This window comes from Lissotriton helveticus, chromosome 3_2, assembly GCF_964261635.1.
Source record: "Lissotriton helveticus chromosome 3_2, aLisHel1.1, whole genome shotgun sequence".
Taxonomy (NCBI): Eukaryota; Metazoa; Chordata; class Amphibia; order Caudata; family Salamandridae; genus Lissotriton; species Lissotriton helveticus.
In genome coordinates this window covers 80,586,273-80,611,450 of record NC_136062.1, presented here as the reverse complement: position 1 = coordinate 80,611,450, position 25,178 = coordinate 80,586,273, and the positions used below count along the sequence as shown (strand labels likewise).

The window sequence follows — 25,178 nt, the reverse complement described above, 5'->3', positions numbered from 1 at the left end:
TATGTCCAGACCCCTCACAATCACCCTCGTCACCCATCTCCTGCAGATCAGGATCAACAGACCGGGCCGGTTCGTGGAAATAGAAATCTCCAAAGGCTGTCGTGAGCGGCTCCCAGCGGCACCGCTCCGGCGCCGGAACCGGACCGAGGGTAGGGTCGGGGACGGCGTCCATAGTGGGCGCCGGGGGCGACACCCGCAGGGCCGGCGCCGGTGAGGTCGTGAGGTTAACCGGCGACGACCCGGATCAGGAAGCGGATCCAGTGAGGGCCTGCGGTGCCGGGACCGGAGTCGCCGGCGGCGCCGGGGCCGAAGCACCCGACGGCGTCGGAGCCGAAGCACCTGACCCGCTAGGCCCTCCAGTCGGGGCCGTTGGGCCCGGTGGCGCCACGGAACCCGGCTGAGGAGGGAGGGACCTCATGGCCATGAGGTACCGCTCGACCTCCTCTGGCATCGCATTATGCCCAGGGAAGGTGTGGGGCAGGCAGAGACGTCCGCGACTCCGTCGGAGCCGCGTGGGTGGTGTCACCTGAACCCCCGGCCGCATTGCGCGAGTGTCGGGGAGGGTCGGAGAAACGATGACGTCTCTCCGACCTCTCATGCCTCTTACCTGAGGACTTGGATCCTGATGACCGATGTCCACTCCCGGAGCTGCGAGGACTCCGACCCCGCGACCGGTCCCTCGACCTCCTGTGGGACCGGGACCTGGAGCAGCGCGGGTCCGACTGCCGGAGCTCAAGTCGCTTGCGGGACCGCTCCCGCCTAGCTTTAGACGTCAGGGTCCGGCAGTCGGAGCAGGTGCGGTTGTTGTGGTCGAGGCCTAAACACTTGAGGCACCGGCAAAAGGGGTCGGTAACCGACATCAGTCGGTCGCATTTGGAACAGGGTTTAAACCCGGGCATCCCTACCGGCACCGTCGGAGTCAAAGACTGGAGTAGAGAAATGATCAAAAGATCAAAAAAGTTTAGTCAAAAATGACTAAGGGGTAGAGCTTCTCTGGATCTGCGCTAGCTGGCGCGGAGAAAAGAAGAACTGACGTCAGCGCGCATGGGCAGCGTCTAAGTACTCAGACAACGTCATTCCGGCGCTAACGACGCCGACGACGGACGCGGAGCCGCGGACGACGCCTGCCGGCGCGCAGGGGTATTGCTAAGCAAAAAAATTCCGGATCCAGTCTGACACCTGGGGATATTCTAAGGTAAGGAATCTATCACTAACGTGTCTCTTTCAGATACTTTACTCAGGATCTTATAATCCATTCTAACATTGAAAGCGGGCGGTAAGAGGTAATTTCTATCCGGTCTTTGTCTGGTTTAGCCATTGACACTAACAGGGACTCTCTCATAGACCACGGGAGGGAACCCTCATCCATGGCAGTCTGGTATACCTCTAACAATTTCGGGCCCAGCAGCAACTCATAGGCCTCATAAAACTCTGTGGGTAATCCGTCCAGGCCCGGGGTCTTTTGTGTTGCTGTGCCCCTGATGGCACCACAGATCTCCTGTAGTGTGAGTGGGATGTTTAGTCCCTCTCTTCCGAGGGTATTAATGGTAGGTAGGGAGTAGGCTCTATAGATGTCAGATTACGTAGTGTGCATACACACTGGAGGTTCTCTAACAATTGTGATTAGGATCGCTGGTGTCAGCTATGGAGGAGCCAGGCCAGAAGCTGGTCTGGTATGTACGTAAGTCAAGGTAACGGAGTGGCTCTATTAGCCGTGCAGGACGTGCCAGCACCTCCGCCAGGGTGGTATGTCCTCTGTAGCTGCAGACTCCTCTGTACCAAGTGAGGACTCAGTTCACATTAGGTCATTATGTAGCGCTGCTGTGGCCCCTACCACTGCTCTGATGCAGTGCTCCCTCACCGTAACTTTCAGTACCTCCCACTCAACTAGTCTAGAGGTGGTTGTATTCCAGTTATCATCAAAACAGTGGGCAACAGTTTTGCATGTCTCTTCCCTGAAGGCTTGATCTTCTAGTGTCACCGCCTGCAATCTCCATGCTGGGACTGGGGGTTGCAGTGCCACCCCACCGCCACGCCCCTCCAGCGGAGGTGGACTTGTAATGGGTTGTGATCAGAGAATGTCCTACTCAGCATCCATAACTTGCGCCTGAACTGAGTGATGACCGAAAATGCAATCTTATTTATTTTATTTTATTTATTTGACTTATGGGGCGCACTGTCACCTAGCAGGCATCCTGGCGCTGGAAGAATCAGGCAGAGGGGTGATCAAGACTAGTACCAATCTAGGACAGAGGGAATACCCAGGTTTTTAATCTCCTTCTATACGGTAGGAGGTCCGTGGCTTGTACGAGCTCCAACAGGAATACGTTCCACACTTTTGCTGCTGCCACACCAAAGGATCTGCCCCCTGCCTTAGCTTTCTTAAACCTTGGTATCCTCACCAGTCTAGCCGATGAGGAACGAAGCTTATGTACCGGCACGTGCCAAGCAGACTTCCTCTGCAAAGGACCCGGTCCCAGACCATGCAGAGCTTTAAACACCAGACAGAGAGACTTAAACTGGACTCTCTGTCTCAAAGGGAGCCAGTGCAGCTGAGCCAAAGCCTTAGAGGAGGAATACTTTCTAGGCCACCCCAGGGCTAACTTGGCCGCGGCCGACTGGATTCTTTGAAGTCTGTCAAGAAGATAATTCGGGGACTAAAGCAGCAGGGAGTTACAGTAATCTAATCTACTGAGCACGGTGCTACGCACCACTACAGCCCGGGCTGGGGAAGGCAGCAGAGGGAGAATTTTCCTAAGCAATCTAATAACTGAGAGGCAACCTGCCACTATTTTCGTGACCTGAGCTTCCAGAGTGAGTTTGCTGTTAAACATAACGCCCAGGTTACGGACCACCTTCACTGGCTGAACCGAGGGGGTGGAGTCAGAAGGCCAAAAATTGCTAGGCAGGACAGACGGGACCCTTTCCCTAGGTCAGTATAGCACTTCCGTTTTACCTGCATTAAATTGCAGAGAATTAGCTTTCAACCAGTACGACGTATCTCGCAGGCAGTTGTGAAACACTTCCAGAGAAGTCGATTGATCTCCCTCAAGAGAGAGAATCAGCTGCCTGTCATCCGCATAATTAACAATGTCAATATTATATTCTTTGATGACCGCAATCAGGGGTTTCATGTAAATGTTGAATAAAATAGGGCGGATAGCCGAGCCCTGTGGAACGCCATGCGAGATGTTAGTAAAGGCGGATTGGTAAGGAGGGAGGGACACAGCTTGCTGTCTATCCTGAAGAAAGGACTGAAACCACCTAAAGACGCTACCTGTAACCCCTACCTCTCTCAACCTACTCAGCAATCTAATCTGACAAACCCTGAATAGGTGGTGGTATAGCATTGCCCTCACCAACGCCTTTGCAACTGAACCTCCTCTCCCTTTGTTATGGGAGGCTCTTGGAGTAGTGTAATTTGCGCCCCGTGCCTTCTTGCATACTATTGCACAGCATGCCTCCTGCGTGATGTCCCCATCCCCCTAACGTTTCAGATTACAACCCCTATGCTATTTATTTTTGACTAAGTGTTGTGTTATCAGGAGGGTGAAGGGGGTGCCAGACCCACTTCTGGTAATAGCGGTGACAAAAGGGTTCTCTCGGCTTGCATGTGCAGCTTGATGGGATCCCTGACACTTACATCTGGTCTGTCTCTGCCAGCATGATCTTTATACCATGAACGGATTATAAATCCCATCTCAACCGCCCAAACCGTTAACTGAATAGCTCATTTGTAGGAGCTCAAATATGTTTTCACATATGTCCATATGAACTTCGTGGAGAGATTTGTGAGGGGAGAGGGGGAAAGAGGATAGAGAGAACAAGGGGAGGCCTATCCAGTGGCTCTGTGGTGTCCCTCTCAGTCATCTTGTGCTTGAAGTGCTAAGAAGCGTTAGAGCAGGCCAACTGTTATGCTAGACCCATATTTACCACTTCTATTATTTCTGGAGCGCAATCGGCTGGCCGCCACAGCCTAAATCTCAAGCTACAATTCACCCCCCACACCGTAACCCCCCCCACTCGGGTTCCTCACCCAGACCACACCCCCTGCATCTGCATCAAGATGCATTTCCAGCAGAGGAAAGGTGGGGTAGGGCCAGCCCAGCAAGTCCCCAACTCTAGTCTTAGGGTTATGGCCATAGAATGACTCAGCTACACATCAACGAAATGCAAGTCTTTTCATATATCCAACTGTCGCCAGTCTGCAGCGTGATGTCTGGTAAGATTAATGTTGCGGTACTGTTCCGTGAGCCTCTCGAGTTCGAGCGAGCATCATCCATGATCTGCTCCGGTGGGGAGCGACGCCCTGGCCACCAGGAGGAGGCTATAGACAATTCCTGGGACTGCACCACCGGGCTTGCTCCAGAGTAGGTGTACCATTAATCTGTTACGGTTGGCGACCTGTCCCTCACTGTTGGCCTCCTCGTCCTACTTTCCCCTCTACGGGACTCACTGCCGATGGTCATGCTATTTCCTCCTCATAGCGGCACTGCTCAACCCAATACCAGGTGTCCGTAGGGTTCATTGAAAAAGTAGCTTTTGCTGTTTGGCATCACCTTTAGTTTGGCCGTGAATAACAAAGTATATCTTAAGCCATTGGAGCTTTCATTTCACCCCTAGGCACGAGATTCTCTGGTGCTGCACAGCTATTGTGTAAGCTGAGAACAGGTATACTCTACTGTTGTCGTATACAATAGGGTCTGAAGGACGGGTTGCTTGCAATATTGTTTCTTTGTCATGGTAATGACATCCCTGATGCTTGTTTCTGGTCCAGGGAAGACCTGGCCTGGCAATTCTGGCTGGACTGTTCCGACGGGAAAGAGGATCAAGACTGATTTGCATATAGCTGGGTTTAAACTGGAACGGCATGGGGAGCAAAATAAACGATGGATTTAGGCCCAGATCTCTGTACTGGGTTGAACGTTTGACATTGTTCAACATTCTATATATCAATTGTTCTTTTTGCATTTGTCACCCTGACTGGGACGGGTATGCCCATGCATGGGTCCCGTGTTTTCCATGCCACTGGAGTCAAGCTAGCCTGGCTGATGAGGGGTGAAAGCCTGAAACCAGTCCTAGGATGCTTGTTTCCAGTCCATAGAAGACCTGGCCTGGCAGTTCAGGCTGGACTGTTCCCGTGGGGATGGCATATGGCTGGGTTTAAACTGGATTGGCATGGGGAGCAAAAAAACCTGATGGATTTAGCCCTAGATCTCTGTACTGGGGTGAATGTTTGACATTGTTCAGCATTCTATGCATCAATTGTAATTTTTGCATTTGTCTTTTGCCAGTCACATCACACCCGCCCAGCTTAGCCTAGCCTACGATACAATCGCAACTCCTCAGCACCGAGTCCTCCCCCCGGGCACTGTGATGTCTTCCAATAGGGCTGGGTGCCCGTGTCCCCACCGGGGTGCATCCTGGGCAACTCGCCCTTCAGCGGTCCACCTACAACTCCCTTTCCTGGCTCACTTCATGTCGGGACATTACCCAGGTCTTCTCTCAGCTGCTCTCAACTCCCCGGACCTCCGGTACCCAGGATCTGGGCCTCACTCTGCCAGTAAAGACCTGATGCTCCTCAGGGCCTTATCCAAGCTGCCGCTCGTCCCCCCTCAAGGTAGGACACCAGAGGCAACCCCACCTTACCGCCAGAGTCCCCAACTTAAAGTAGCTGGCACAGATTCCGATGCATCACCAAGACCGGTACCAATATTGCGTCCGGTCGGTCCGGCTCTGGTTACTGTGATGTGTGCCGGAGTGTGGGTCTCAGACACGGAGCTACTCTAGCTTGTGCCTGCCATCTTCCGCGGTTTAGCCACACCCATCAGGTAGCCCACCTTAGGGGGTGAAACCAGCCTGAGAGGGGGACACGCCTCCTGCCTAGATCATTTTCCTGCCTGTCCTGATGCCAACTGGGCCCGGGGCAAGGGACGGCATTTCCCCTGTCTTGGGTAGCCTTGGTTCGCATATCAAAGGCAGCAGAGGCCTTTGAAGCCTCCTGCTTTGATATGCTGATCACTTAACCATTCTGCTTGGAGGAGATTGACAACACCTCCGGCTGGAGCAGGCACTGTTTCTTCCATAGAGAATCCAGGCTTTCACCTGCATGGGGTCCAAAACCTGGCTATAGTGGCAGGATGGTCTACACCAATCATCCAGCACACTAGTAGTAGGTAGGTTTTCAGCGGGGCACCTCTGGTTGCATGTATTAATAAATCCATCACTGGAATCAGTGGGGTTTTATTAATACGAGATGTTTGATACTAAACACCTCTAGTTTCAGTGAAGACATCATGTAGCTGGGGAATTCGTAAACATCAGTGTCCAGCACATGTACTCAAAATGGGTTCCCTATTTGTGAGAAAGTGCCCTCTTTCTGCATGGTACCCCCCACCTTTTGCTGAACTGCTGATGTGCTTTGAAAGAGTGTGCCCTGGGCTCATGCCAATCAGGTACCGAGGGCCTTTGTTCTTTCCCTAAAACTGCATTGAAAACAAAATTCAATTGGCATCTCTGGCCACAGGTCAGCCCCTGGTAAATGGTACCACAGGTACCAGGGGCACTATTGCCATGAAATGCCTCTAAGGGCTGTAGCACGTATTGTGCCACACTTAGAGGTCCTGTACCTTTACACTCACACACTGCTTTTGCAGGCTGTGTGCCTTGGTGCAGAACAACGAGAAGAGTCGACATGGCACACATCCCTGTTTCCCATGCCTGCAACCCACTGCCCTGCCATAGATGAGGCACTTTAGCTGGGTGCCCTATACCAGTGGTGAGGCTATAGATGCATGAGCCCTGCACCCCTACAGTGTCTGAATTCATTCTTAGACATTGTAAGTGCAGTGCTGCCATTAAGAGTATATGGTGCTGGTAGTCTGTCATTACGAACTCTACAGCACCTTAATGGCTACACTGAAAACTAAGGAGTTTGATATCAAACTTTTAAGCATATTAAACCCACACTGATGCCAGTGTGGGACTTAATGAAAAATGCACACAGAGGTCATCTTAGAGATGCCCCCTGAAAAACGACCTACCACTAGTGTCTAGGGTGAATGGATGATTTCAGCTGCCTGCTGCTCTCAGGGGCCTGAAACAATGCACATCCTGGGACGAGGTGCCAAGCCTACTCCCCCAGGTTGGGCAGGGTCAACAAAGGGGAAGCTTCAAAGGCTTGCTGCCTTTGTGAGCTTCCCCAGGCCACTTGTTGCTTTCAACTCACTGGCCCCCACTGGTTCTGACCCCCCACTTTGGGCAGGAGAATCAGCAGGAAAAATAAGTGAGGGAGAGAGGTGTTCCCACCTCTGCCAACTCCACCCCTCAGGTGGGGGAGGCAAGGTGAAGCACAACTCTCAGTCCCCGTCATCTTGTGGATGGGGGTTCAACCAACCAGGGAAAGGCGTATGCCCCCCTTCCACTGGAGGGTGGCATAATAGGGGGTGTACCCACCACAGGGAAGGGACCCTTTGGTCCCTACCTTTTACTTACCTGTAGCGCCCCTGAATCTAGTATTTAGGTGCATCCTTGAACCTTGCTTTCTCAGACAAGAAACCAGAAGTAGAAGGACCGAAGCTAACAAGAGGATGACGTCCACTGACTTGGCCCCACCCCTACCAGCCTGTGGCCACCTCAAACCTGCTCCTGCTAAATCCTGGTGTGTCCTGCAGCTAGCAACCTTGAGAAAACAGAAGGACCTGCCTGCCTTCCATCCCAAAGACTCTGTCTCCTGTGAACACCGGATTTGTTCATCAACAGACTCCAGTTCCACAAGGATCCGCAGGTCTGCACCACTCTGCACCCGGTGCCTACGGCCCATGTTTGAGTGGCCCAACACCAACAGGAGGTCTCCACGGCTATCCCCACCCAAGATCCGGTGACCCCTGACCTGCCTCAAGTCTCCAGCCAACGCCTGCAGCCTCAAGCTGGAAGGTTCCCCCAACCGAGACCTGGAGTTGGTAAGAAGATCCGACCCTAAGAGGCAGCCCTACACCAGACGTCCCACGGCCTTGGGTGGCCCAACCGACAGTGCCTAACCAACCCCCAACATCCCAATTGATCTCTCCAGGTGGTGGTCGCACCCAGAAGACCTTCGTCCCCGAGCCGGCAGTGTGTTTGCAAACCAGAGATGTCCCATTGAAAGCTGCAGGAAACCCGATGACAAAACAGCACTCTGCAACCAGCTGCCATAGTGCCACTGAGGGCGCAGGTTTTGTGCTAGCTTGAACCTCCATTTGCCCTGAGCTTAAGTCCAGGAGCTTTGCTCCCACCACTCAGTGGCCTGCTCGTCAGCAGCCACCAACCGGAGGCCCCCATCCCCCATTGGATAACATTGGGCCTCAGCACTCTGCACCTGGCCACCCTAGTGCCGCTGAGGGTGTAACAAGTGTGCCTCCTTGACCCTGGGGGACCAGAGTCTAACCCACAACCCACAACAAAGTACTTACCTGTTAACCCATGGGTACTCACAAACTTTCTCTCGTGGGCCAAAGTTACAGTGTGGTTTGTGGCCAAGGGCCGGGTCTAGAGCAAAAACAAAAATCTGTGACCATGAGGTTGAACACAGGCCCCTGCAGCGGACGCCTTCATCCACTGAGCCACCAGACCCAGCATTCACACATCTTTCTCTCTCTATCTCTCTCTCACTCTGTCTCCCTCCCTTTCTCTCCCTGTCTCCCTCCCTCCCTGTCTCCCTCCCTCCCTCCCTTTCTCTATCTCTCCCTCTCTCTCTATCCCATCCCCTCTCTCTCCCTCTCTCTGTCTCCCTCTCTCTGTCTCCCTCTCTCTGTCTCCCTCTCTCTGTCTCTCCCCCTTCCCCTCTGTCTTTCTCCCTCTCTCCCTCCCTCTGTCTACCTCTGTCTCACTTACTGTCTGTCTCTCTCCTTCTGTCTCCCTCTCTGTCTCCCTCCCTCCCTCTCTCTCCATCCGTCTCCCTACCGCCGCCTGTCTGTTTTTTTATGAAAAGGTTTTAAGTGTGGAGTTGGAAAACCTAAGAAATCCTTTTAAAATTGTACTAAACAAAAAAAATACTTTTACTCACCTGTTTGCAGCAAATGTCCCAGTGCAGTATCCAGGTATACTGTACTGTATAAGAGAACTAATCTGATAAGTAATCTACTGGTCATTTTACTAAAAAGCCTATACAAAGTATATGTACTGTATTTGCAAAGCATTACATTTTTAGTAACAATACTGTAATCAAAACAAAGTGCATATACAATTGCAATCCAAACTGTGTTACAATTGCATTACTACTGTAAAGTATTTATTGCTTGCTTACAGGCTTGCTTGGTTCTAGAAATTGAAATAACAAAGAATATTTTTATACAAAAACAATTGGTCTGAAGTTCAGTCTTTGAGTGTGCGAATTCATTTTCTGACTAAGTTTGTACAACAAATGCGTAACACTGTCCTCTGATAAAGCCTTACTGCTTGGCCACACTACCACAAATAGAGAGTGAGGCGCTATCTACTTCACTTCTGCCTACCTTTTAGGTTCCACTGGACTCTGTGCACACGATCTCTCACTTTGGTATAGTATATACAGAGCCAGATTCCTACACTGTTCACTTGTAATGTCCAAGAATCGACTTAGACATCACAAGGGCGCATCTGCTCATGCAGTTATGTCCACACAAGTAGTATAGTGCACAATGCCTTAGTAAGGCCCGCTGGGTGACTTACCTATACCATATGTAGTGTCTGCAGGTATGGCACACAAGAGCAGTGCCAGGTCATGGCTTCACTTTTCTCTTCACCAAGGCACGCAGCCTGCAATGGCAGTTTGCATGTTGGTGCACAGTGGTCCCGTAGGGAGGCACAATACATGTTGCATCCCTCAGGGGCCTCCTTGCCCTAGGTACAAGGGGTTCCATTTACAGAAAATTATGAAGGGTGCTAAAGGTACTGTCAATTGGAGGAACAATTGTACAGTTTTAGGGAAAGAGATCTGGCACTGGAGACCTGGACAGCATTCAGGAAAGGGATCTGGCACTGGAGACCTGGACAGCATTCAGACACTTAAAATCTTCTAGTTGCTCACTGTTCGCAGCCACTTTTATGATATTTTTGGGCAAACAGATAAGAAACAAATGAAGCTGGAGTTCAGTGGTTGCGAGGATAACAGCAAGGCTGATGAAAATACTGAGGGCATGATGGAGGTAGAGGCTGGGATCACTACTACAGACATTCAGAAAGATTTAGAGATGATGTTCCTGGAGCTGAAGGAAAGTATGGTAGGGTTAGGAACCAAACAGGTGCATTATACTGCGCCTTGACAAGCACGGATAGATGAGTATGTAAAGCGCTCTGATACCTGATTCGGTTCGGGTCTAGTTCGCGCTATATAAAACTCTGCAAACAAGAAAGCCTGAAACAATGAAAACACCTATTATATGTCAATGCTGCAGGAGCTGATGATCAGTGAGCTGGTCAAAGTAGAGGAACTGGCGGAGTGCTTTAAGAGCAACAATATGCATATACTGGGCACAGTGGAAAATCACTAGTGACTCTTTGGGAACAGAGCATTACCAGGTCACCTTGTATTGGAAAAAGTACACACAGCCCTGTAAACTTGACCACTCCTGGAAGGACAGCTATGTCCCATTATATTGCACCTACAGTGAAAAAGATGTAGTGTTGACATCAATAAAATCCTGCAGAACCACCACTATGTGAAATACATCAGGTTGTTCTCAGTCTAGCTATGCATTGAGCTTTTGGGCAAAACAAATGTGTAGAGTGCCACAGTGGATGCCAAAGAAATAATTGATCACAATATGCCTCTTGTAGTAGACCTCGTAAACAGACATGGTAGTTTAGAGGTCAGGATGCAAAGGGAGCCCAGAAAACTCAAATGAGGCTGCTTCAAAATACTAGCATGACTTAAGGGAACTAAGGAGTTGACTCAGCTATGTACAGCAATAACTGCTAAATCATAAGAGTCCAGTTTGACTCATTAGGTGTGGTACAGATATTTGCAATGTATACTATATGGATCACAGCAGGGTTCCGCACTCGTATAAATTAAGGAATATCTGAAGCGAGTTACTCGGCCGTTGATTGAGAGAAAAATGAAGACACTCCTGAATGCACATTTGAATGAAGCTGAGCAAGGTTATTGCCTACTGTGCTGAAGCCAATAAATCGGGGTCAAACAGGTTCATGAGTGTGGTCCGTCATCTGTCAGCCATATAGGAAGAGGCATGGAGAAAAGGCAGATAATCAAAGCGCTCCAGATAGTTCTTACTTCAAAGTATAACATACAATAACATTTCGGTGACAAACATTTTTTTAATCATAGGTGGAAAAACCCAGAATATTTTTTTTTCTACGAATGGTGAAATCTATTTTGACACGAGGGTGCTCCAAACTAACCTGCCATCTGACCATTTAACTATTCGGGCATTGCTATCCTTAATTTCATTTCCTTCTTCATCTCGCCGTGTTCTCCATCGGATTGTGTTTTCAACCTGGAAAACACCAGAAACATGTATGTAAGCCCCGTACAAAGCACTATTTTTCCTTTACACCATTTCCTAATAATTTTGTGTGGCATTTGGTGTTTTAAAGAACACTGAAACACTATATTAACAAGCATTTACAATGCAATAGGTCTCCCAGCATTAAAGTTTGAGTTATTGGCATTGTGTATGACAATGCGTTACATAAAACTTTTAGCAAACTTTGAATTTGTGAGCAGTGACAGTGTGTGCAAGAGTATGCTGTTCTTGAAAGCAGTGTGGTAGAGAGTGCAGGAATTTGGGTGACATGAGCAATGTGGATGGGGTGAGATTACAGGAGTGAGTGTAACTCGACAAAATGTGTTTAATTGCATACCAGTGAGATATGGAAAGCTCTGATGATGCACCTCAGGCACGGGCTCACAGCTATTATTCACACAGCTCTGATGCAACTCACGCACGGGGCTGACAGTTATTATTCACCTCAGGGGCTGACAGTCATTATTCACACAGCTCTGATGATGCACCTCAGGCACGGGGCTCACAGCGGTTAATATTCACATAGCTCTGATGATGCACTTCACGCACGGGGCGGACGCCTTCTGAAAGTGCCTGTATTTCTGAGCCTCCCTTGAAACTCGAAAGAGAGGCAAATTTCGACAGACATAGTTTCTAGCTCAATAGATTCAACATTTACTAAAACTCGAGATGCCACTTCAAACTGTTCACCTTTTAGTAGCCGATTGGCAAAATTGTGAGCCGAATGCATAGCAATGAGCTGAAACTTATGCCCAGACAATACTACTTGTTGTTCCAAAGACAACAAAGCGAGATTAGATTGACACAGTGTGCCGCCTTATGCCATATAATGTGCATTTCCTTGCAATAATGTAGACTGGATTTATGCGGCAAATCCACATAATATCTATGCCCACGGCTAGAAATCAGAAACACATATACCACAAACGGTACTGTAAAAAATAGTTATATACTCCTAGAATGCGTCTATCACGAATCACTCCTACAGACTACGGTGCATTAACACGAAAGCACAGAGACAGACAGACACCTGCCTATCCCGCTCTCAGGCTGCTGCCACATTACAGCCACATAAACAATAGGACACCTCGCTCCAGTCCTGCAATCCTGTCCGGTTCTTCCAGCGTTAAACCTGGTCCTCACTCCTTGAACAGGCACAATTGTTTGCTTGCTCAAAGTTTGATAGAAACTTTAATCTGCCGACCTACTGATGGACACACGGAAGGATTACATGGCAAAATCACTGACACAGGACTGCACACATCCGGAGTTATAAGGCAAGCTAAACATTTGAAAGATACAAAACACCAGTCAGTGTTTTAGTGGCGGTGCACTTTTTTTCAGGTTTTGAAAACACAAAGAAACAAGCATTTACAATGCAATGGTTTTGCCTTTGTTAAAGTTAGAGCTATTGGCATTGCTCTTGACACTCTGAAGCTCCACTCTGAAGCTCCACTCTGAAGCTCCACTCTGAAGCTCCACTCTGAAGCTCCACTCTGAAGCTCCACTCTGAAGCTCCACTCTGAAGCTCCACTCTGCACTCTGAAGCTCCACTCTGCACTCTGAAGCTCCACTCTGCACTCTGAAGCTCCACTCTGCACTCTGAAGCTCCACTCTGCACTCTGAAGCTCCACTCTGCACTCTGAAGCTCCACTCTGCACTCTGAAGCTCCACTCTGAATCTGCAGCTCCACTCTGAATCTGCAGCTCCACTCTGCACTCTGAAGCTCCACTCTGAAGCTGCACTCTGAAGCTGCACTCTGAAGCTGCACTCTGAAGCTGCACTCTGAAGCTGCACTCTGAAGCTGCACTCTGAAGCTGCACTCTGAAGCTGCACTCTGAAGCTGCACTCTGAAGCTGCACTCTGAAGCTGCACTCTGAAGCTGCACTCTGAAGCTGCACTCTGAAGCTGCACTCTGAAGCTGCACTCTGAAGCTCCACTCTGAAGCTCCACTCTGAAGCTCCACTCTGAAGCTCCACTCTGAAGCTCCACTCTGAAGCTCCACTCTGAAGCTCCACTCTGAAGCTCCACTCTGAAGCTCCACTCTGAAGCTCCACTCTGAAGCTCCACTCTGAAGCTCCACTCTGAAGCTCCACTCTGCAGCTCCACTCTGAATCTGCAGCTCCACTCTGAATCTGCAGCTCCACTCTGAATCTGCAGCTCCACTCTGAATCTGCAGCTCCACTCTGAATCTGCAGCTCCACTCTGAATCTGCAGCTCCACTCTGAATCTGCAGCTCCACTCTGCACTCTGAAGCTCCACTCTGCACTCTGAAGCTCCACTCTGAAGCTCCACTCTGAAGCTCCACTCTGAAGCTCCACTCTGAAGCTCCACTCTGAAGCTCCACTCTGAAGCTCCACTCTGAAGCTCCACTCTGAAGCTCCACTCTGAAGCTCCACTCTGAAGCTCCACTCTGAAGCTCCACTCTGAAGCTCCACTCTGAAGCTCCACTCTGCACTCTGAAGCTCCACTCTGCACTCTGAAGCTCCACTCTGCACTCTGAAGCTCCACTCTGCACTCTGAAGCTCCACTCTGCACTCTGAAGCTCCACTCTGCACTCTGAAGGTCCACTCTGCAGCTCCACTCTGAAGCTCCACTCTGAAGCTCCACTCTGAAGCTCCACTCTGCCATGGTTGTAGAGGCGTCCCGCGGGGACCACCGAGTATGCAGGAGTTGCAGGTGAAGGGAGCGCTGAATAGCGCCACCATTGCCGCAGAGCACACAGATTGATTCCGTGGAGTACCAAGAAACAGCGGTACTTTTACCGACGGTAAAGGAAGTCGAAAATACTCTACACGTGGAACTAGACCCATTAAACACGCCATGCGGTGATGAGGTGGCGTAAGAATAAAAAATGGTGACACTACGGCCCACTTGTAATTCACAGCGCACATAAACGGCGCTATCTAAAACAAAGTGGCACTGTTATTGCCCATTGCACCGGTCCCTTGCAAGAATGTTAGGACCGAAATAAGTGCTCTAGAAGGGCACTGCCTGTGCTAAAACAGGTAATTTGAATTTTCTCCTTGAAGGCGGTAGGTTCCTTGTTAATGCGTGACACAATCAGGCACTCCCTATTTAACCAACTGTACCAAGCATGGTAGGTATTTTGAGGCACACAGCTAAGAGAATCGTTAACTATAAACCCAAACATGCTGAGTGATGTATTTGAAACATCGGCTAAATTCACAGGTGAGGCTGCACTCCCTGCAGCAGCAGCCAATAGCTGTAGTTGTGAACATCACAGCACAAACCACCACCGCTCTCAGTATGCGGGCATAGTGGGCCCTTGTCAGATGTGTCAACTCCAACCAGTCCTGCTTATTATCCCACGTTCTATGAGGGGATGGTTAGCCCATGTTCATGTTATATTGAAACTACAAGTCCCAGAATGCAACGTCCTGTAGGCTATAAAAAGATACGACTGGCTAAAAGAGGCGCACGTGACAATATGAGCGGGTTCCTCAGAGTGAGAGAGAAGTGAACCTAAGGAATGACCGCAGAAGAGGTAAAACGCAGGCAGCAGCACACGCGCCAGGCAGGGCGGACTTACACTGCTCGCCGAGTCTCCTGAAGGCCACGCTCCTCAAGGCGGCCGCCATGTTAGTGCAGTGGGAGTACATTCCGTTGGAGCTGGCAGAGGCCACCTTCTCCTCTCACTGCCCGGGACCAGCGTCCAGCGCGTTCCCCCTCTAGGACGGTGTGCTTCTGTTATTGCCACCACCGGTCGCGTCAGGGATAGGCGGAGGAGGAGGCAACCTTGTTCTGGGACCCGCCCTCCAACTGGCAGGCAGCAGCCCGCCCAGGCACGCGCCATGTCTTATTCACATGGCCGAGTACATGGCTGGCGTGCGTGTCATGTGTACGAGCTTCCAGGTTGTACACCTTTCGTCCCTCCCCTGTCCCCGAAACACCGGCCCAACAAAGTGATCTCTACTTCATAACAAGCACGGCCCGGCCGGACCAGACTCGGGGGCGTTCCCGGCTTTCGCGTGACGTCGGCAAAAGCCAAAGAATGTCGGGAACGCCCCCGTGTCTGGTCCGGCATTGACGGACAGGCCCCTCGTCCAATGGCAAGGCTCCATTTACGGAGCCAGCCAATGAATGAGGAGGGCCGAGCCAAAGCACACTACAATTCTCATCAGGTTTTCGCCTGCGCGAAAAAGATGCGCAGAGCGCATCTTTTTGGCGAGGCAAAACCTAAAAAAGCGATACTGTGGATCTCCCATGTCACAATGTAATTGAGGATGCGGCCTAACGGCTAGAGCTGTCGACCTTGAAGCTGGGGGATCGAGTTCCAGTCTTGTCAGGGATGCTCAACACCCTGTGATTCTGGGCAAATGACTCAATTTATTTGTGCCTTACAAAATGAATGTGTCACTCTGTAACATAACTGGTGCTTATGTAAACCGCACTGATAAATAAATCTGCCTAGTATTGCATTTTGGGGTTGTAGTCATGGTTTCCTAATGGCAAGCACTAGAACGTAAATTATAAAACATTTGAAGGAGGAACTAGTGAAGAAACACATATGGAATCGTTAAGGAAATTATTTGGATTGAATTTAAAAGGAAAAAACAGAGCCCTTTTTCAAGTCTTTATTTGCCATTTCAAATTATGTCATTTTTGTCGAAAGTGAGTTGAATAATGTATTGTGAATAATGATCTACGAAATAAACCTCTTGCCTTGTGTATTGGGATCAGGTAACCTTGGCCCGAAGTACCATTACCACAGCTCTTCGACGCCTGCCACAATGCTACATGAACGAGGGACCAAGGGCCAGGAAGCGAAGCAGGTAATGGCGCCAAACATTGTGCGGTCCATTGTGTGCTTTGTGTTTCGAGAGTCACAATGTGAGCAGGCATGTTATTTTAACCAATGTGTTCAAAAAGTGCTGGCATTCCGGGAGCTGAAAAGCATAGCTGCCAAGGTTTCACATTGCCATGTGTGACATTTTCATAATTTCAGTGTTATTATGAGTGACATTTCAACCAATATGAGTGACACTTTCTCACGAGCAAAATGAAGTAATGAAGACAAGGGAAACACATAAATATCACAAACTACATCCATTCACGAATGAGAAACCCTACAACTTAAGGCAGATACGGGGTAGAAAGCCACAGGGAACTCACAAAAAAACGTAGGGACACATGAATGGGGCATAAAGGTATGGGCGAATTGGCACTGATCATTACAAACACGGGCAGAAAGACAGAAACTGAAAAAATGAGTGACCTTGTGTAATGGAACTTGTGCTTAGTGACACTTACCCCAACAACGCATAGTCGATGTCACCAGTTGCCCCCCTCGTTCCACGTTACAGAGTTTCACTCATGACTGGTGACAGACAGCACATTGCCCACTCAGTGGTCTACTTCTCGTGGGTGTGATGCCCCCAGCTCTCCTCTGCAAACGCCAACGACGCTGGTACTTGCCAGGGCTGTGTTGTGTCACTGCTCGCTGATTGCTCGCTGATTGTTAGCGAACACCAATAGATGGTGAAGGAGCATGGAGGAAGGGCACATCTGCGAATAGCAATAGGTAGCGCGGTTCAAGAGGAGAGGACTCGATGAACTTTCACAGCAGCATTCTCACTTAGCTGCTGTGCTGGACTGCAGTGGCAGGGCAGCCAGGCTGCTGGTACCTGGCACCAATCCGCAGAGGCCGCGGGCCCCATTAACTTCAAATAGTGCGCAGCAGCACAGTTTAATGACTTTCAGTCACGGCCTCAATGAAAGCTTCCTGCCGAGTGTCTGGCAATACATACAGGCTATCAAAAGATTTCAGCTGACCCGACTAGGCCATGCTGCAATGCATATCTTCACAACAGCCCTCTGTGGCAGAAGAGTAAAGACCTAGTGCGTACAAAAGCCATGTTCTTTCGCCTCCCTCGGAATGGCAGATATGACGACCTTCCGACAGGTGGCAGCTGGTTGTGTCACAGAGAGAGGGCTATCTGTTCAGTGAAGTGACCCCACTTGTAGCTATCAGTAGCATAAGCAGGTAAACGACGGTCTGGAGCATCTCCAAATCCTTACGCCACGGGGCCCTGGCCTAGTCACCAGGCAGAACGCGGTGCAAACTGCAGCAGTGTTCCCGCCTGCGCTACCTCAAGGTCAGCTCATTCCACACTTAAATGTACTGCGCCCATTTGTGTCACTCTGTCGGCTGTTGTATTTGGTAGACCTGCCAAGTACCATGCATCGTCATTAACTCATCAGTTAATGACAATGCATGGTACTTGGCATTAACTCATCAGTTAATGACGATGCTGCCAGGTCAACAAGGTTTAGGGGGGGGGGGGAGCAATCGATCTTTAATGACCCCAGCTCGCTCTTCCGGCCCCGCAGCGGCGGGCATGGCACGAGAGAAACTCGATTCTATTACAGGACCGGAGGCTTCAGATTATGCTTCTCTTTCTTTTACTGTAAACTCACAGCAGCCAATAAACGTACAGTTGTATAAAAATAAACCACATTAACCATGATGCTCGGCCTAAGCCACGCCTCCTTAGCCCTACAAGAGCCCTGGTAACAGTCCCAGCTTCCTCTTTCTTTGCTGCTCACAGCAAGAGATAAGTGCCTGATCCCTTCTCTCTGTGTGTGTTTGGCATGTTAGAGATGTAAACTATTGAATTGCAATATTGATACTGCGGATGACAGCGCGCGCTGCATGTGCTTTGGGATATATATTTTTGTTCATGTGTTATTTTTGGTAAAATTGCTTATTTGGGTTGCCAACAACCTCGCGCGTATTCAGGCTCGTGTGCCGCCTGCTAGCAGCGGCCGTGTAGGGAGCGTTCTACGCTCGTGCTCGGAGCTCCGCTCCGCTTCTCTCCACATCGCGCCTCGGCGCACCCAGTACCGTGCCGCGCTGCGGCTTACCTAATCTCCTCAGCCGCGCCTCGGCCGGCTTGGAACTGCGCGTGGGCTTCCCTCATCGCCCCAGCGCCTTCTGGAGCCGCACACCACCCGGCATTACGCGAGCAGCGTGACGCGCGCCCGTTGGGCTACTTTTAGTAGGATTTGGGCGCGCGTTGGGCTGCTCGCATTTTCTTGCCGATTTTGCCCGCCTTTCCACCGCGATTGCTCGTTTAGGCTGGTGGAGCGTTACACCTGACCGGTTGTCCTAATCGTCTGCCTTTTCAAGAGTGAGCACACGCTCTGTATATTCGTTTTTTGGCTCCTATGCCCCTTGGGCTGCAATAACTTGAATACAGCACTGCTGAGGGGGTCTGGTACTGGAAAACTACTTGTTTCTGTGTGCAGTGGGGCTGACCCCCCCCCTTACTCCCCTTGTGCCTTACTCTTGTGACTTTGGGAATCTTCTTGCCCCACTGTGTGTTAGATATGGAGGAGTGGGTGCATTTTGATGAGGAGGCAGGGGAAGAAGTTTATGAAGAGCAGCCTGCTGCTGTGGAAGACAGGATCGTGGAGGCTCTGGATGCTTCGGTCCAGGCCTCAGTCAATAAGGCAGTAGAGAGCACAGTGCCTTCAACTGTGCAACAAGCATTGGCGGCTGCGCACAAACCAATAACCAAGCACCTGGAGAATTCCGCAAAACGCCATGGGTTTACTAAAGATAAGTCAGCTAAAAAGGCTCCACCAGCCACTACTGCAGGCAACACTTCAGGCAACACTGATCAATGGCCACATACTGACGCGTTAGGTTCCCTTCCGGCACCTTCAGGGCAGGATCATGGCTACTCTACCGGTGGCAAGGCCAAGAGCAAACAAAACTATGTGGACACAGACACTACTACCACTACAGGTACCGACACCACAGATACGGATGAGGAACAACCCCCGAAGAAGAAGGCAAAGAAATGCGCCTCTTCGGCCTCAGTCCCTACTCCTAATACCCCCTTTACATTCAACCCTAGCGAGATCGTTCACCCTAGATCTTCGGATTGGGTCCCGGCTACAGCTGTGGCAGAATACCTATAGGAAAACATTAGAAAGGGGATTGATAAGGAGGTCCGTAACCGCCTGAGATCCGAATGCCCTCGACCCGAGCTCGCCCATAAGGTGGCGGAGACTCCCGAAATAGACGTTAGCCTGTTGACCTTTTTGAAAAAATTTGCAAAGGATCCTAAGAAGGGAATAGACCGCGCCTGGCGCGGTTGCCAAGATAAGATGCTGGACGTGGTAGATCCATTGGCAAAGATCCTCGAAATGGCGCTGCAAGCCAAAGAATCCAACGTTCCAGTTGACCCAGATATCCTAGCGGGTTGGACCCAGCGTGCAATTTGTTTGTTAGGCAACGCTAACTGTGCACTGTCCACGGAACGGCGCAAATCGCTATTAATGAGAATGGACTCTAATCTGATAGAGTTGGCATCGGCAGAACCAGACCCTTAGCTGAGGGCACCCTGTTTGGAGATCGCTTCGTGAAGGATGTCTCCAAGTACGTGGGGACCTTCACTTCGCTAGATAAGGTTCAGACCGGAATCAAGCGTGTGTTTCACCAACAAGTTTTTAACAGGGCCGGTCGGGGACGCTCGCCAGGCCGTTTCGCCAGCCAAGGTCCCCCCAGAGGTGATTTCGGTAGAGGCCGAGGTGACTGGGATTCGACCAGAGGTGGTACGTTCTACCCCACACGAGGCCGATTCAACAAGGGCAGATTGCAAGGAGGTGGCAACAGAGCATGTTTCCACTCCCAGAATTCCACAGGTGAGTGCAATCGATTATTTTCCTATTCCATTGGGGGGTCGCACACGACATTTCCTTCACAATTGGGGTCTTCTGACCCAGGATTCGTGGGTCTTGCAGACTGTTAGGGTTTCAGCTAGAGTTCTACGAGACTCCCAGACAAAGGTCCAGTCCGAGGACTCTCCATTTTTCCCAACAAGAGAGAGACTTTTTATAGACAACGAGGTGGAAGAATTGCTTCACAAACAGGCTATTGCGGTGTGCGATTACAATCCACACGGGTTTTGCAGCAATATCTTCCTAGTTCAGAAGAAGGGAGGTGGTCACAGACTTGTATTAAATTTGAGGGATTTCAATTACTTCCTTGTATACAACCATTTCAAGATGGAAGGCATCCATCTTTTGGCAGATCTACTGCGACAAGGCTACTGGATGGTCCGTTTGGATCTAAAAGACGCCTATCTGTCTATTCCCATCTATCCACCTCATCGCCGATTCCTCCAATTTCAGTGGAACGGACGATGGTTCGAATACTCGGCCCTTCCTTTCGGGCTTTCCTCGGCTCCCTGATGCTTCACCAAGGTGATGAAGCCGGTGGAAGCCCGCCTTCGAAAACAGGGGATACGGTCGATAATCTACCTGGACGACATCCTGATCATGGCTCAAGACCCGGATCTGGTGTCGCAACACCTGCAAACGACCATTACGTTACTTCAGAATCTGGGGTTCGTAATCAACCAGACCAAATCGGCTCTGATTCCGTCGCAATCGACGGATTTCCTCGGTTTTGTGATCAGTTCACAGGCGGCGCAGTTCCAGTCTTCCGAAGTCGAAACTAAAGGAGATTCTATCTCTTCTCAGCAAGCAGGTGGTTTCGCTCAGGACGGTCGCCAGAGTAGTGGGTTTGTTGGCGTCGTCCGTTCAAGCGATATTTCCAGGGCCCCTTCACTACCGGGCGCTACAGAGATTGAAAATCCAGCACCTTCAGAGAGGGCTGGCTTACTCAGACCTGGTTTCCCTATCACAGGAAGTGAGAGACGAGATGCAATGGTGGTTGAACCACGTGGAGGTGTGGAACGGCAGGGCCATTTTCGGTTCACTGCCCGAAGTGGTTATAGAATCAGACGCCAGCCATTGGGGCTGGGGGGCGCGCTGAGGCGCAGTTTCAACATGAGGAAGATGGTCTCCTCAAGAGCTGGAGTTACACAAAAATTGCTTGGAACTCCTAGCAAGATCCTTCGTGATCAAGACCCTCTCCCCGCAGCAGACATCATGTTGCATTCTTCTCAGAATGGACAATGTCTCTGCGGTACGATACATAAACAAACTGGGGGGGACGAGATTGTCCATGTTGGTACAGATAGCCAAGGATTTTTGGCATTATTGCCTTAACCGTCAGATCACTGTTATAGCGGAATACATACCGGGACAGTCCAATGTGGTAGCGGACTGGAACTCGAGACACCTTCGGGATTACAGCGATTGGCAGCTGCATCCCCAAATGTTTCAATGGCTGCAGGACCTTTGGGGTCCTTGTCAGATCGACCTGTTCGCATCCAGGCTGAACAGCCATCTACCCAAGTTCTTCAGCTGGAGGCCGGACCCAGCGGCGGCAGCGACGGATGCTTTTCTGCAGGACTGGTCGGGCGTTGTGAACTACGCGTTCCCTCCCTTTCTCCTCATTCCACGAGTAGCATCGTACATTCTCAAGCAGAGAGCGGAGGTGGTCCTGGTGACGCCTCTGTGGAGGTCGCAACCTTGGTTCCCGACGTTGTTGGGGATGTGCTGCGACCTTCCCAGGATGTTGCCCTGGTCGGAATCCCTTCTTCTGGGACCTCTACAGGAACAACATCCATTGATCCTGTCTCAGCGCCTAACGTTGATGGCATGGAGGCTTTCAGGCAACAGTGGCATTTGCCTGGAGTTTCAGGAACAGCTAATGACTTCATCAACCAGTCTTGGGCCCCTTCACGAGAAAAAGGTATTCTTCTGCCTGGAAGGGATGGTTATGTTGGTGCGTGGAACGGGACTTGGATCCCGTGGGGGCAGGCCTTTCACATGTCGTGAATTGTTTGTCGGAAAAGGCAGCTGGCGGCTTAGCCTATCGATCGGTGATTAACTTCCGATCGGCTATTTCCGCAGGGCACACCCACATTGATGGGAAGCCAGTGGGAGTGCATCCTTTGGTGTGCAAACTCCTCCAGGGAATACGGGTAGCGAACCCTCCCAAACCCAAATATTCGGGGCTATGGGATGTTTCTTTAGTGATCAAACTTCTGGATAGTTGGCCCTCTAATGACTTGCTTTCTAGGAAACAGTTATCAGCGAAACTGGCTATGTTACTATGTATGTCAGCATGCAGGACATCTTCGGATGTACGTGCACTGGATATTGCAGGTAGAGTATTTACTCCGGAGGGAGTTTCCTTTACTATTACAGGCCGCACAAAAACTATGTCTAGACAGATTGAATATAATGCCTTTCATAGTAATGCAAAACTTTGTGTTGTCCAATGCTTGAAAGCCTACGAGGAGTGTACTCGTTCTTTGAGACCGACTGGGGTTACCCAGCTTTTGATCGCTGTAAAAAAGCTGTTTAAACCTGTGTCCTCGGCCACTATTGCTAGATGGCTTAAGTTTATCATGAAAGAGGCTGGTGTTGATGTTCAACTGCTTGGGGCGCACTCAGTGAGGGGTGCTATGGCTTCGAAGTCATATTTGTTGGGAGCTAATATTAATGATATTATGCATTGTGCTCATTGGTCGTCTGAGTCGACATTTAAACAGTTCTATTATAAGCCGGTGGGAGACATTACATCTGTTGTTTTTGATTCAGCGTTAAACTAGCATAATCTGAAGCCTCCGGTCCTGTAATAGAATAGAAAATTAGCTAGCATTCGCGCCAAGAATTTTAGATTCTATTAAGGACACGGAGGCGAGGATTATCCCACCCGGCTATGTCATGTTATAATCAAGCTTACCCACCCGTTATCATATGTTTGACACTGGTTTATACAGAAGTTACAGGTTGTTATATTTCTTTCTAGGTAATGGCAAGAAAAAGGATTGAAGATTCTTCTGCTGAAGACTGAAGTTGGAACGATGTTCCCTGTTATCCCATGTTGGAGATTATTCTGAAGTTGGAAAGAGATTTCCGTGTTATTCCATGTTGGAGAAGATATATAAGACTTTTGGATATCGGACTTATTCTGCATGTTTGTGCAAAGAAAGAGGAAGCTGGGACTGTTACCAGGGCTCTTGTAGGGCTAAGGAGGCGTGGCTTAGGCCGAGCATCATGGTTAATGTGGTTTATTTTTATACAACTGTACGTTTATTGGCTGCTGTGAGTTTACAGTAAGAGAAAGAGAAGCATAATCCTCGCCTCCGTGCCCTTCATAGAATCGAAAATTCTTGGCGCGAATGCTAGCAAATTTTTGAGTCTCGCCTGCACTCTCAAATTCCCCTGCCGCTTCTGCCTACTTCCTAGTTCCTCCACACATCCGCCGGCACATCCGCATTATCCCGGCCCCCATGAGGTGATTGACAGTTTATTACCAGGGGAATATGGCCGCTTCCCTGTTCCTGATTCCACGTGTCTCTATTATTATTGTAAAAGTTGAGCTAGCGGTTTTTTCTGCCCTTGGCGTCTTTTCCTCTTTCCACGCCTGTCCACTTGACACCTCCAGTGACCCAGCCCCAGCACTTGCGATCACCTTTCAAAAGCAGGGAGTGTCCGGGACATCTGGTCACTCTAGTGCAGGTTAATGCAGAACACGCCTCCTGCGCGCCCCGCACACCTCCAGCTCTTACCATGCAGTTGAAGTGGGCCGCCACCTCGTCGTCACCCCCTGAGCTAAGAACCTTGTCTGCTTCATTTCCAATGTAACTATCTCTACATCGTGTGAAAGAACCAATGGAACTCTGCCCGCCCTGAACTATTTTACCAACTTAGTCTCACAAAGCAAGGACTGGCACATGGCTAATGCAGTGCTTGGGGTCACTAGTTGTTGTTTACAGACTAGTTTCGTAACTAGCCTGTACCCTAGTTAACTGAGTTTTTGTTCCATCCTCTGTGGATCCCAAATAAACTGTGTGATGCCACGACCTAGTGCTTAGACCAACTGCCCCAGTTCATCACGGTATGTTATCGCCAGGTGAAATGCATCATGTGCTAATTTCTTAAGCACTTGAACTAACTCAAAACCTGTGGCCTAACTAATTGAGCTTTCTCTTAGCACTTGCCAGAATCAACGGTGCTGTCTTAACAGCCCGAGAGCCGGCCGACGGTGGCATCACTTGGGCTGGAACAAAACATACCAAGCCCCTCACCATCCTGTGAGAAGAGCACCTGCTGTGTCACAGGAGCTTCCCAACTATCTCAAAAGCCTCAGCCTTCATCAGAGTAATAACAGTTCACAGGCTGAGATCTTGACAGCACTTGACACCTCCAGTGACCCAGCACTTGCGAACACCTTTCAAAAGCAGGGAGTGTCCGGGACATCTGGTCACTCTAGTGCAGGTTAATGCAGAACCTGCCTCCTGCGCTCCCCGCACACCTCCAGCTCTTACCATGCAGTTGTAGTGGGCCGACACCTCGTCGTTGGGGGTCTTGTACAGCATGCCGATAACCAGGGTCTGCTCGCGCTGGTGGCAGAAGCCGCAGACGCCCTTTACTTTCTCCATAGTTTCGTTTCCAAGGCAGGACCCAGCTGCGCGGGAGAGGGAGCCACGCCCCCTGCCGAGCTCAGTCCCTGAGATTTAGGTTTCGGTTTCGAAGTAGGCGGGATGAAGCCGCGGCGCGTTCACATCTGCGATTCTGTCCCACAGAGGGCCGTGGTACTGATAGCTGACGCACACGATTACGAACGCCACTTCGCTTGCAGAACTCTACAATGGCGGTAAGTGGGGCTTAGTTGAGGGAGGGGGGGAGCGATTGTGTGTGCTTGTGTGAGCGCGTGTGTGTATGTGTGCGGCGGCGGCAGGGAGGGTGAGGGGAGGGGGGGCGGGGGTCTCTGTATGT

General features: G+C 50.2%; 1 protein-coding gene across 1 annotated transcript in view; it reads right to left on the bottom strand.

The window, feature by feature from the left end:
* LEO1 (LEO1 component of Paf1/RNA polymerase II complex) overlaps positions 1–25,178 on the bottom strand; it is a 215,090-nt gene that overhangs the window by 75,049 nt on the left and 114,863 nt on the right. Inside the window, exon 7 of the mRNA XM_078684833.1 lies at positions 11,380–11,474. Coding sequence (XP_078540959.1) covers positions 11,380–11,474 — 95 coding nt within the window. The remainder of the gene's footprint in view (positions 1–11,379; positions 11,475–25,178) is intronic.